This window comes from Odontesthes bonariensis, chromosome 7 (assembly GCF_027942865.1).
Source record: "Odontesthes bonariensis isolate fOdoBon6 chromosome 7, fOdoBon6.hap1, whole genome shotgun sequence".
Classification (NCBI taxonomy): domain Eukaryota; kingdom Metazoa; phylum Chordata; class Actinopteri; order Atheriniformes; family Atherinopsidae; genus Odontesthes; species Odontesthes bonariensis.
In genome coordinates this window covers 1,163,458-1,176,092 of record NC_134512.1, presented here as the reverse complement: position 1 = coordinate 1,176,092, position 12,635 = coordinate 1,163,458, and the positions used below count along the sequence as shown (strand labels likewise).

At 52.3% G+C, this 12,635-nt stretch overlaps 1 protein-coding gene across 2 annotated transcripts in view; it reads left to right on the top strand.

Annotated features, from left to right (window-relative positions):
- Positions 1–12,635, top strand: part of ric8a (RIC8 guanine nucleotide exchange factor A) — a 38,980-nt gene that overhangs the window by 16,378 nt on the left and 9,967 nt on the right. For both annotated transcript variants that reach the window (XM_075469211.1, XM_075469208.1), the window contains 6 exons: positions 472–626; positions 718–798; positions 1,491–1,590; positions 2,482–2,669; positions 11,449–11,543; positions 11,646–11,796. In XM_075469211.1, the coding sequence (XP_075325326.1) occupies positions 472–626; positions 718–798; positions 1,491–1,590; positions 2,482–2,669; positions 11,449–11,543; positions 11,646–11,796 (770 nt within the window). The remainder of the gene's footprint in view (positions 1–471; positions 627–717; positions 799–1,490; positions 1,591–2,481; positions 2,670–11,448; positions 11,544–11,645; positions 11,797–12,635) is intronic.

Sequence of the window (12,635 nt, the reverse complement as noted above, 5' to 3'; positions counted from 1 at the left end):
TGAATTGAAATCATCATTACTTTTATGACATCAAGGAGAGAAATAGAAAAAGAATAATGTCAGAATGATTCAATTCAATTCAATTCATTTTTATTTATATAGCGCCAAATACAACAAATGTCATCTCAAGGCACTTAGATAATAAAGTCCAATTCAAGCCAATTGGAATTCAATTCATTGTAATCATAATTATTCATAAAATAATCCAATTCATTCATATAGAGCCAATTCAAAAACAATTTCCTAGCTAAGGAAACCAACAGATTGCACTGAAACTTTTTTTTTTTCGGTCCAATCTCCCGTCCTGAGGCAACTGTGGAGAGAATCCTTTTAACTGTTTGGTATTTTCTCTGCAGTTTGTCCATTTGTAGCCATATCCAGCAAAGCAGGATTTCTGGCGCTCAGTATGATAATCAAATAAGAAGAGAAACTGAACCTTCCTCCTTGAGTGATCTGTTTTTCTATTCCAAGTGGAAGGTGAACAGGGAGACGGGGAAGAGGCGGCAGAAGGGAGTGGCACAGTGGTGAGGGAATCCTCCTTCCCTTTAGAGAACCCTGATCAGGAAGTGATGGTTGAGGCTCTCAAGTCCATCTGTAACATCCTGCTTCACAATGAGACAGGGCAGGTTAGTGTGCTGTGCCATGAATTCCTCAGATTCTGGAACTGCATCTGAGTTCTGCTCTGTAACGTTTGACTGGTGCTTGGATGGATGGCAGGTGGTGGCAGCAGAACTGCAGCTGATTAAAGGTGTGGCAGAGAGACTGAAGCAGTGTCGTGATCCCACTTGGACCCATGAGGTATGGACGCCCATCAGGTACACGTTCTGAGGTTACTGTTGATTTAGCAAAACATGTTACCATTTGTGGGAGGTACTGCAACTGAAATGGGAGAAGAGAGGTAAGCATGGAGCGTTGATCTGTTCACTGGTCCCTCTGGTTGCTTTGGTCTCACAGGCCACAGTTAGTTCTTTCATGGAGGAAGCCTGTACCTGACGTGGTGCGGACTTTTGAAATGTAGGACTTCATTTTTCAGAGACTAAATTGTTGCAGATGAGTTCATTGAGTTTAAGTAGAAATACCCATGCTTTAGAGCCTTGTATCAGGGGCTTAATCTTATTTTATTTTTGGAATTGAACTAAGTCAGCCAAGTGCCTTGAGATTACTTTAGTTATGGTGCAGAGCTACATAAATAAAACTGGACTGAACTGAACAATTAAAATATACACGAATGTTGATTAAACAGTGCAGCTTAACAAAAGTTTGCTTAAAATATATTATATGTTTCTGTTTGTCATTTACTGTCAAAGCAGAAATCCCTTATCAAAGAACCACAGTCAACACAGACTGATGGATACCTCTGCAGTGTTTGAGCCACAATGCAACATGTACATTTCAAATACTTTATATTATCTATTTCTTTTCTTCAGTTTAATATCTAATTCTACTCTGAGGGGAAAAGTGACTAGTTTTCCGGTTGCCTGTCTTTCCAGGTGCGTTTCTTTGATTTACGCCTGACCTTCCTGCTCACTGCCCTGAGAGTGGATGTTAGGGCACAGCTGGCTCAGGAGCTTCACGGCATCAGCCTCCTTGGTAACTTATTTCATGTGGAACCAGTTTAAGTTCTGACAGGAATAACCAGTGTTTGCTTTCCAGGTTGTGAGTGTCCAAGATAAATTTATTTCCGTCATGACGGGATTTGTTGCTCTCTTTCTGGGATCTATTTTTTTCCCCATTGTCCTCCAGCAGCTACAGAGTCAGCTTCCATGAGTAGTATTTAGACACCCTTTTGGAAATACTATTGGATCAAGTTCTTGGTGCACACAATGTGAGGCGTTGCTTCATTAAAGGGGTAATATCCAATATCTTAATGCTTGCTGTTGCAGCAAACGGCCTTTTGCTACGTGGAGAAACAGCAGTGTAATGATGTTCTAACCTGCCTCTCTATGAGCCTCACTTTTTCCTCTCATGTTATAAAGCTTTCACGACATACATACGAGGTACAGAACAGCATCTCTTAGAGCAAGTGTCATTCTAGTTTTTCCTCCATTGAATAAAATAAGAGGGGTAAGGTTAGATTCTACATTGATACATTTCATCTGAAAGAGAGAGTACTGAGGCTTTTAATAGGCTGAACCTTAGGTCTTAACATCAGTTTTAGCTGTGTTATTTTTGGTCTGACTTGCTGCTGCTCAAAGATCATACACATTAGTTTCCAAAAGTCATGTTTTAGCCCTTTAAATGGTTCATCCAAAGTGTTCAATCTGTGGGAAGTTCCAGTTTAATGAAGTTCCTGCGGAGGACAAGCAGTTTAAAAAACAGCACACCTTTCATGCCACCAAGGCCTGAAACCACTAAGATGTTCTGAATCCAAACACCCTGAACAAATCTACCAAATGAAACAAATAATCCAACATAACTGGGAAAGCATTTCAGAGAAGTTAAAGAGCAGAGGCTGATTACTTTCTCCTGTGTATGTTCCAGGCAACCAGTTGGAGGCCACGCTGGGTCTATGTTGGCCTGATACACTGGAGACTGCAAGGGCAGGGTTTGAAGGCATCCCACCTGAAGAAGTGCCCCCCCTGAGCAGGCAGCAGACAGAGTTAGCCATGGAAATTCTGAAAATACTCTTCAATATCACTTTTGACACAAGCAGACGCAAGATTGATGAGGTAATGAAGATATAACACATGTTAACATCTGGCTCTGAGTGCAACGTGAATGTGTTTGATTGGCATTCAGGCTCGCGTCAAATAACAATGCTAAAATCTCTGATCTATATCAACTCAGGCTGGGCTCAGCATCAGCAACTCAGCACATGGCTGTACACACTAATTTTCTAAAAGGACGCTCATTTGGGGTTACAAGAGTGGCTGCAGCTCAGGTTTTTTTTACAGAAACATACTTTTACTGACTGTAACCTTGCACACGAAAGCTCTGAAAAGGACAACAGCAAGTTGGGGACAAAAAAAAAGATGAGATCGATGGATTTTTCCTGATCGTAAAACAGCAGGCAGCTCACTCTCAGTCCTGCCGTGTGAGGCTGATGTCCATGGTCCAGTAAAAAATAATAAACCAGCCTAATTGTCTGATAAAAGTATGCTTTCTTTAAAGGATGCCAGAACACAGTAAAATGCTCAGGCCCATCAGCAGCCCCCACAGTATGATATAATGTTACAGTCAGATGAAAGTAGGTTGGGGCCCTTCTTGTGCCATGGTTCATGGCTGTTCAACCTGGAGCAGAAGAGTCAAACGGGGAGTGCAAACTGCGACTACATAGGGCCAGATCTATTTCTGTATCTTAGGACATAAACACAGTAGATGTCTTTTACAAGTTAAAGGGAATGTTCCCAGGGAATCAGCTAAAACATCAGACACTTCATTTACCCCAAAGTACTGAGGGAATCTTCTCCAGCTTTCAGATTCCACTCAAGATTCAAGGTATCTGTGTCCTACATACTGGAAATGTGGAGGTTTCATTTGAACATATATTAAATGAGACTCCATTTCTTCCTAAAGCATTTTCATATTGCTGAATCTGTGTGCAGATCTGTGCTGAATACGTGCATGAAGTTAATGATGATGTGTGCATGATGTGTGATTCAGAACCCTGCATCTTCTTGCTTCTTTCATTGTAGGGTGAGTGTGTCTTATGGAGGGAAAATATGTCTGTGTGTGCGTACTACTTGATGTGTGCGCGTGTAAACCTGTTTGTTTGTAGCTTTGTGTTCTTGTATGTGTAAAATGTGACTTGTAAACCGTGAAGAACATTTTAAAACGATAATTACGAATTAAAAAAGCCTCCTACACACACAAATCACAAAGCTACATTTCCCTATAGATCAGCACCAGGGCTTTTCAGACTTTTCAGATTGGTCTGTACATGGTGCGTTTAAGTACTGTTGGAAAGCTGGGTTACTTCCCTCGATACTTAGTTCCCTCTAAACTTGTAACGAATTGTGAAAAATGATGGATCTGTGTACAAAAGAATATCTTAGCATCCCACGGTTGTGCTACTTCAAGAATGCTTTTTTTCCATAAAACTCCCGAGCACTTGTCCACACAACACACCCCAGTGTGTAACAGCAGTGTTTGATGCGCTTCATCCCCACACAGTAAACGTGTTGAGATTTTCTTCATCCACAAATCTTACTCTGACAACCTCTGTGGAGTGAAGACCTCATGCACCCCCTGTGATGGGGTGCATCCAACTGGCAGGAAACACTTTCTAGATATCTGTAAGTCATGTGTGACTGAGTTAGGGTTAGGGTTCAACACAATTGAAGCTTTGCACCTAAAATACACCAGTCTGTCATTCAGGATGCAAAAAAACAGCTGATATAAGCTGATGATGTAAAGCTATTTTTAAACTGACATTTTTGTTTGAACAGTTTAAATAGCTGAATCCCAGCTTTGTTGTAACTTTCTAAGCCTGCATAGTTGTGAGCTGAGGAAGCCTCTTAGTGAATACATTTTGTTGTGAGATCACAATATCATGTAGAGGATGGTCAGTGTTGTGCTTTTTGTTCACCAACTTGTGCAGCATTGTTCTCTTAACATCAGCTCCAGAGCAGCACAGAGCCAGCCTTCTGTGTCAGTTTGTTCACTTTCTGTGAGTCTCTGGCTCTGATGCTGCTGCCCAACAGATGCTGCAGAGCAGACTCAACTCTCCACCAGACTGATAGAAGATCTGAAACATCTTGGAGCAGATACTGAAGGACCTGAGCTTCCTTAAGAAGTACAGTCCGTTCTGTTCTTCTTTAAAACAGCATCTGGCATAGTATATTATTTTTGTGTGTTCTGTTCTGTTCTTTCTTGTTGCATTTCCAGTCCAGTCTGCTGTCCAGGTAAACTTCCAGGAATCTATTCCTCAGCCTCCTCCACCTCTTCACTTTGGATGGAGGCAGTGTTTGGCTTACTCCTAGCCCACCTGAAATCATATTCATTGTTTTGTTTGTGTTCAAGATTCCCACACCGTCATAAAGTGATTGGCCAGTTCCCTGTACTCAGCTGTCTTTGAACAGATCTCAATAACGCTCTGTTTCCCACTCCCTTAAGTTTTTGTTGTATGTTCAGCAACTTTTTCAGGTCAAGGGTGATCCAGGGTTTGTTACTGGGGAGAAAAGATGCATCGCACTCAGAATCCGAGTGCAATACAGATTATAAGTTACATCTTATGTGATTCGTGCGTGCACTTGTGTGTGAGAACAGGCCTCACTGGCCATTAGTGACGGGCAAGCCAGCAGCATACAATGTAATGCCATCCCTTTATGTTGCTGTTGTTACAGTTTAGTCTCCAGGGAGGTTGTGGTAGTTACTGTTAGTTAGTAGTTACTATTACTGAGAATAAACTCAGTATAACTGGAATGAATGTGATAGGATGCCACCTGTGCAACAAGTCCAGCTGTGAAACTTCCTCTCTGCTAAATATCCCACAGTCAGCTGTCAGTGGTGTTATAACACAGTGGAAGCGATTGGGAACGACAGCAGCTCAGCCACGAAGTGGTCGGCCAGGTAAAATGACAGAGCGGGGTCAGAGGATGCTGAGGCTCATAGTGCTCAGAGGTCGCCAACTTTCTGCAGAGTCAGTCGCTACAGACCTCCAAGCTTCATGTGGCCTTCAGATTAGCTCAAGAACAGGGCGTAGAGCTTCATGGCGTCGGATGCAGCGGTGTAAAGCACGCCGCCACTGGACTCTAGAGCAGTGGAGACGTCTTCTCTAGAGGGACCAATCACGCTTCTCCATCTGGCAATCTGATGGAGGAGTCTGGGTTTGGCGGTTGCCAGGGGAACGGTACTGGTCTGGCTGCATTGTGCCGTGTGTAAAGTTTGGTGGAGGGGGGATTATGGTGTGGGGCTGTTGTTCAGGAGCTGGGCTTGGCCCCTTATGGCGCTTTTCCACCAGCTCGCTTCGGTACGGCTCGGCGCGCTATTGTGTGTTTCCACTAGCACGCAGTACCTGCAACTGGGTAGACTTTTGGTATCACCTCAGCCCTGGTTCCAAGCGGGCCGAAGCGTTACTAAAACGTGATGTCAGCCGACTGCCTTCCACTGATTGGCCGATGAGTGTCGTCACTTTTCAATACTGTTTTGTCTGGCGGCCAGGAGTCTTCTCTGGCTCTCTTCTCTTGCCTTCTGTGCGACAAAAAGCCACAGGGTGAGCAGCCACAGGGTGAGCAGCAGCCACAGGGCGAGCAGCAGCCACAGGGCGAGCAGCAGCCACAGGGTGAGCAGCAGCCACAGGGCGAGCAGCAACCACAGGGTGAGCAGCAGCCACAGGGTGAGCAGCCACAGGGCGAGCAGCAGCCACAGGGTGAGCAGCAGCCACAGGGCGAGCAGCAGCCACAGGGTGAGCAGCAGCCACAGGGTGAGCAGCCACAGGGCGAGCAGCAGCCACAGGGCGAGCAGCAGCCACAGGGTGAGCAGCAGCTACAGGGTGAGCAGCCACAGGGCGAGCAGCAGCCACAGGGCGAGCAGCAACCACAGGGCGAGCAGCCACAGGGTGAGAAGCAACAGGGTGAGCAGCCACCGGGCGAGCAGCAGCCACGGGGTGAGCAGCAGCCACAGGGTGAGCAGCAACCACAGGGTGAGCAGCAGCCACAGGGCGAGCAGCCACAGGGCGAGCAGCCACAGGGCGAGCAGCAGCCACAGGGTGAGCAGCAGCCACAGGGCGAGCAGCCACAGGGCGAGCAGCAGCCACAGGGCGAGCAGCAACCACAGGGTGAGCAGCAGCCACAGGGTGAGCAGCAGCCACAGGGTGAGCAGAAGCCACAAGGTGAGCAGCCACAGGGCGAGCAGCAGCCACAGGGCGAGCAGCAACCACAGGGCGAGCAGCAACCACAGGGTGAGCAGCAGCCCCAGGGCGAGCAGCCACAGGGTGAGCAGCAGCCACAGGGCGAGCAGCAGCCACAGGGCGAGCAGCAGCCACAGGGTGAGCAGCAGCCCCAGGGCGAGCAGCAACCACAGGGCGAGCAGCAACCACAGGGTGAGCAGCAGCCCCAGGGCGAGCAGCCACAGGGTGAGCAGCAGCCACAGGGCGAGCAGCAGCCACAGGGCGAGCAGCAGCCACAGGGTGAGCAGCAGCCCCAGGGCGAGCAGCAACCACAGGGTGAGCAGCCACAGGGTGAGCAGCCACAGAGTGAGCAGCAGCCACAGGGTGAGCAGCCACAGGGCGAGCAGCAGCCACAGGGCGAGCAGCCACAGGGCGAGCAGCAGCCACAGGGCGAGCAGCAACCACAGGGTGAGCAGCAGCCACAGGGTGAGCAGCAGCCACAGGGCAAGCAGCAGCCACAGGGTGAGCAGCAGCCCCAGGGCGAGCAGCAACCACAGGGTGAGCAGCAGCCACAGGGTAAGCAGAAGCCACAAGGTGAGCAGCCACAGGGCGAGCAGCAGCCACAGGGTGAGCAGCAACCACAGGGCGAGCAGCAACCACAGGGTGAGCAGCAGCAACAGGGTGAGCAGCCACAGGGCGAGCAGCAGCCACAGGGCGAGCAGCAACCACAGGGTGAGCAGCCACAGGGTGAGCAGCCACAGAGTGAGCAGCAGCCACAGGGTGAGCAGCAGCCACAGGGCGAGCAGCAGCCACAGGGCGAGCAGCAACCACAGGGTGAGCAGCAGCCACAGGGTGAGCAGAAGCCACAAGGTGAGCAGCCACAGAGTGAGCAGCAGCCACAGGGTGAGCAGCAGCCACAGGGCGAGCAGCAGCCACAGGGCGAGCAGCAACCACAGGGTGAGCAGCAGCCACAGGGCGAGCAGCAGCCACAGGGTGAGCAGCAGCCACAGGGTGAGCAGCAGCCACAGGGTGAGCAGCCACAGGGCGAGCAGCAGCCCCAGGGCGAGCAGCAACCACAGGGTGAGCAGCAGCCACAGGGTGAGCAGAAGCCACAAGGTGAGCAGCCACAGGGCGAGCAGCAGCCCCAGGGCGAGCAGCAACCACAGGGTGAGCAGCAGCCACAGGGTGAGCAGCAACCACAGGGTGAGCAGCCACAGGGCGAGCAGCAGCCACAGGGCGAGCAGCAGCCACAGGGCGAGCAGCAGCCACAGGGTGAGCAGCAGCCACAGGGTGAGCAGCCACAGGGCGAGCAGCCACAGGGTGAGCAGCCACAGGGCGAGCAGCAGCCACAGGGCGAGCAGCAACCACAGGGCGAGCAGCAGCCACAGGGCGAGCAGCAGCCACAGGGTGAGCAGCCACAGGGCGAGCAGCAGCCACAGGGCGAGCAGCAGCCACAGGGTGAGCAGCCATAGGGCGAGCAGCAGCCACAGGGCGAGCAGCAGCCACAGGGCGAGCAGCAACCACAGGGTGAGCAGCCACAGGGTGAGCAGCAGCCACTGGGCGAGCAGCAGCCACAGGGTGAGCAGCAGCCACAGGGTGAGCAGCCACAGGGCGAGCAGCAGCCACAGGGCGAGCAGCAGCCACAGGGTGAGCAGCAGCCACAGGGTGAGCAGCAGCCACAGGGCGAGCAGCCACGGGGCGAGCAGCAGCCACAGGGCGAGCAGCAACCACAGGGTGAGCAGCCACAGGGCGAGCAGCAGCAACAGGGTGAGCAGCCACAGGGTGAGCAGCAGCCACAGGGCGAGCAGCAGCCACAGGGTGAGTAGCAGCCACAGGGCGAGTAGCAGCCACAGGGCGAGCAGCAGCCACAGGGCGAGCAGCAACCACAGGGTGAGCAGCCACAGGGCGAGCAGCAGCCACAGGGCGAGCAGCAGCCACAGGGTGAGCAGCAGCCACAGGGTTAGCAGCCACAGGGTGAGCAGCAGCCACAGGGCGAGCAGCAACCACAGGGTGAGCAACCACAGGACGAGCAGCAGCCACAGGGTGAGCAGCAACCACAGGGTGAGCAGCAGCCACAGGGTGAGCAGCAGCCACAGGGCGAGCAGCAGCCACAGGGTGAGCAGCAGCCCCAGGGCGAGCAGCAGCCACAGGGTGAGCAGCAGCCCCAGGGCGAGCAGCAACCACAGGGTGAGCAGCAGCCACAGGGTGAGCAGCAGCCACAGGGCGAGCAGCAGCCACAGGGCGAGCAGCAACCACAGGGTGAGCAGCAGCCACAGGGTGAGCAGCCACAGGGCGAGCAGCAGCCCCAGGGCAACCAGCAACCACAGGGTGAGCAGCAGCCACAGGGTGAGCAGAAGCCACAAGGTGAGCAGCCACAGGGCGAGCAGCAACCACAGGGCGAGCAGCAACCACAGGGTGAGCAGCAGCCACAGGGCGAGCAGCCACAGGGCGAGCAGCAGCCACAGGGCGAGCAGCAGCCACAGGGTGAGCAGCCACAGGGCGAGCATTAGCCCCAGGGCGAGCAGCCACAGGGTGAGCAGCCACAGGGCGAGCAGCAGCCACAGGGCGAGCAGCAACCACAGGGCGAGCAGCAGCCACAGGGTGAGCAGCAGCCACAGGGTGAGCAGCCACAGGGCGAGCAGCAGCCACAGGGTGAGCAGCCATATGGCGAGCAGCAGCCACAGGGCGAGCAGCAGCCACAGGGCGAGCAGCAACCACAGGGTGAGCAGCCACAGGGTGAGCAGCAGCCACAGGGCGAGCAGCAGCCACAGGGTGAGCAGCAGCCACAGGGTGAGCAGCAGCCACAGGGCGAGCAGCCACGGGGCGAGCAGCAGCCACAGGGCGAGCAGCAACCACAGGGTGAGCAGCCACAGGGCGAGCAGCAGCCACAGGGTGAGCAGCCACAGGGTGAGCAGCCACAGGGTGAGCAGCAGCCACAGGGCGAGCAGCAGCCACAGGGCGAGTAGCATCCACAGGGCGAGCAGCCACAGGGCGAGCAGCAGCCACAGGACGAGCAGCAGCCACAGGGCGAGCAGCAGCCACAGGGTGAGCAGCAGCCACAGGGTGAGCAGCAGCCACAGGGCGAGCAGCAACCACAGGGTGAGCAGCCACAGGGTGAGCAGCAACCACAGGGCGAGCAGCAGCCACAGGGTGAGCAGCCACAGGGCGAGCAGCAGCCACAGGGTGAGCAGCAGCCACAGGGCGAGCAGCAGCCACAGGGTGAGCAGCAGCCACAGGGTGAGCAGCCACAGGGCGAGCAGCAGCCACAGGGTGAGCAGCAGCCACAGAGCGAGCAGCAGCCACAGGGTGAGCAGCAGCCACAGGGTGAGCAGCAGCCACAGAGCGAGCAGCCACAGGGCGAGCAGCAGCCACAGGGCGAGCAGCAACCACAGGGTGATTAGCCACAGGGTGAGCAGCAGCCACAGGGCGAGCAGTGGTCACAGGGCGAGCAGCCACAGGGTGAGCAGCAGCCACAGGGTGAGCAGCAGCCACAGGGCGAGCAGCCACAGGATGAGCAGCAGCCACAGGGCGAGCAGCAGCCACAGGGCGAGCAGCAGCCACAGGGTGAGCAGCAGCCACAGGGCGAGCAGCCACAGGGTGAGCAGCAGCCACAGGGTGAGCAGCAGCCACAGGGCGAGCAGCAGCCACAGGGTGAGCAGCAGCCACAGGGTGAGCAGCAGCCACAGGGCGAGCAGCCACAGGGTGAGCAGCAGCCACAGGATGAGCAGCAGCCACAGGATGAGCAGCAACCACAGGGTGAGCAGCAGCCACAGGGTGAGCAGCAGCCACAGGATGAGCAGCAGCCACAGGATGAGCAGCAACCACAGGGTGAGCAGCAGCCACAGGGTGAGCAGCAGCCACAGGATGAGCAGCAGCCACAGGATGAGCAGCAGCCACAGGGTGAGCAGCAGCCACAGGGTGAGCAGCAGCCACAGGGTGAGCAGCAGCCACAGGGCGAGCAGCAACATGAGCGCCTCCATGTCCTCCATGCTATCCTCCTTGTATGTTGTTGTTGTTGTTGTTGTTCTGGTCGCGCAGCCGTGTTACGACGATCCCGCCCACGTCAAGGAGGCACGAAGTGATACTTGGTTGTAATGGAAACACAACCAAACCGAGCCGTGCCGAGCTAGTGGAAAAGCGCCATTAGTTCCAGAGAAAGGAACTCTGAATGCTTCAGCACACCAAGAGATTTTGGACCATTTCATGCTCCCAGCTCTGTGGAAAAAAGTTTGGGGACGGCCCCTTCCTGTTCCAACATGACTGCGCACCAGTGCACAAAGCAAGCTCCATAAAGACATGGACGAGCCAGTTTGGTGTGGAAGAACCTGACTGGCCTGCAGAGTCCTGACCTCAACCCGATAGAACACCTTTGGGATGAATTAGAGCGGAGACTGTGAGCCAGGCCTTCTGTCCAACATCAGTGTCTGACCTCACAAATGTGCTTCTGGAAGAATGGTCACACACTCCCATAAACACTCCTAAACCTTGTGGAAAGCTAGCCCAGAAGAGTTGAAGCTGCAAAGGGTGGGCCGACATGTTATTAAACCCTCTAGATTAAGAATGGGACATTACTGAAGTTCATGTGTGTGTAAAGCGAGATGAGCCAATACTTATGGCAGTATAGTGTATCAAATTGAGGGCTCTTGTATGAACAAGTTGTGTGTGATGTGTGTGTGAAGGAGGAGGCAGCAGAGTACAGACATTTGGGAGCCATACTGAGACACTGTTTATTGAGCCATGCAGATGGAGAGGAGCGGGCTGAGGAGTTTCACAGGTTGGATAATGCTTTCTTTTCTGTCAATCAGCCACTTTGATTTATAAAGTAATTGTTTTCCTGTGGTGTCACACCCTAATGGCTTTCTTCTTTTTTTCTCAGCCACACTGTGAATTTGCTTGGTAATCTCCCTCTGTCGTGTTTGGATGTACTGTTGATGCCCAAGGTGCAACAAGGCTCCATTGAGTACATGGGGGTCAACATGGATGCTGTCAACATGCTGTTACAATTCACGGAGAAGAGACTTGACCGAGTAAGACAAGTCTGTTTGTTTGTGGACTCTTACTGTTATCTATCCCTTAGTTATGTTATTCTGCCTTCAGTTTGCCTTTCCTACCTGTCACAGACACTGACAGCTATACATGCTCATTCTCTGCCTCGGGCCAGCTTAGTGTGAGTTGCGATCATGCACGTCTTTGAACTGTGGACACCAGAGAATATGGAGAAAATCTACACAGGCATAGGGAGAACATGCAAACTCCACAAACACAAAAAAATGCATTGCCAAATTTCAGTCTACATTTTCTTGATCAACTTCAAACATCAAATAAACTAGAAATGCACTCAGAGAGTGCAGACCTCCGCCAAGGAAGCTTTGTTTTATGAGCGCATTTTTTTTATCCACCCATATATTGTAGTGAATGGTCTGAAACAATCACAGATGGCTGCGAAGGTGTGGCCTACCTGTGGATAGCGAGCCATGTATGGACATACGTTCCTGATTCAATTAAATTCAATTCATTTTTATTTATATAACGCCAAATACAACAAATGTCATCTCAAGGCACTTAGATAGTAAGTCCAATTCAAGCCAATTGGAATTCAATTAATTAATAATAATCATAATTCATAAAATAATCCAATTCGTTCATATAGAGCCAATTCAAAAACAATTTCCTAGCTAAGAAAACCAACAGATTGCACTGAAAACTTTTTGTTTTTCGGTCCAATCTCCCGGCCTGAGCGTGCCTGAGGCGACTGTGGAGAGAAACGACTCCCTTTTAACAGGAAGAAACCTCTGGCAGAACCAGACTCAGGAAGGGTGGCCATCCGCCTCCACCAGCTGGGGTTTGAGAAGACAGAAAGGGGGGG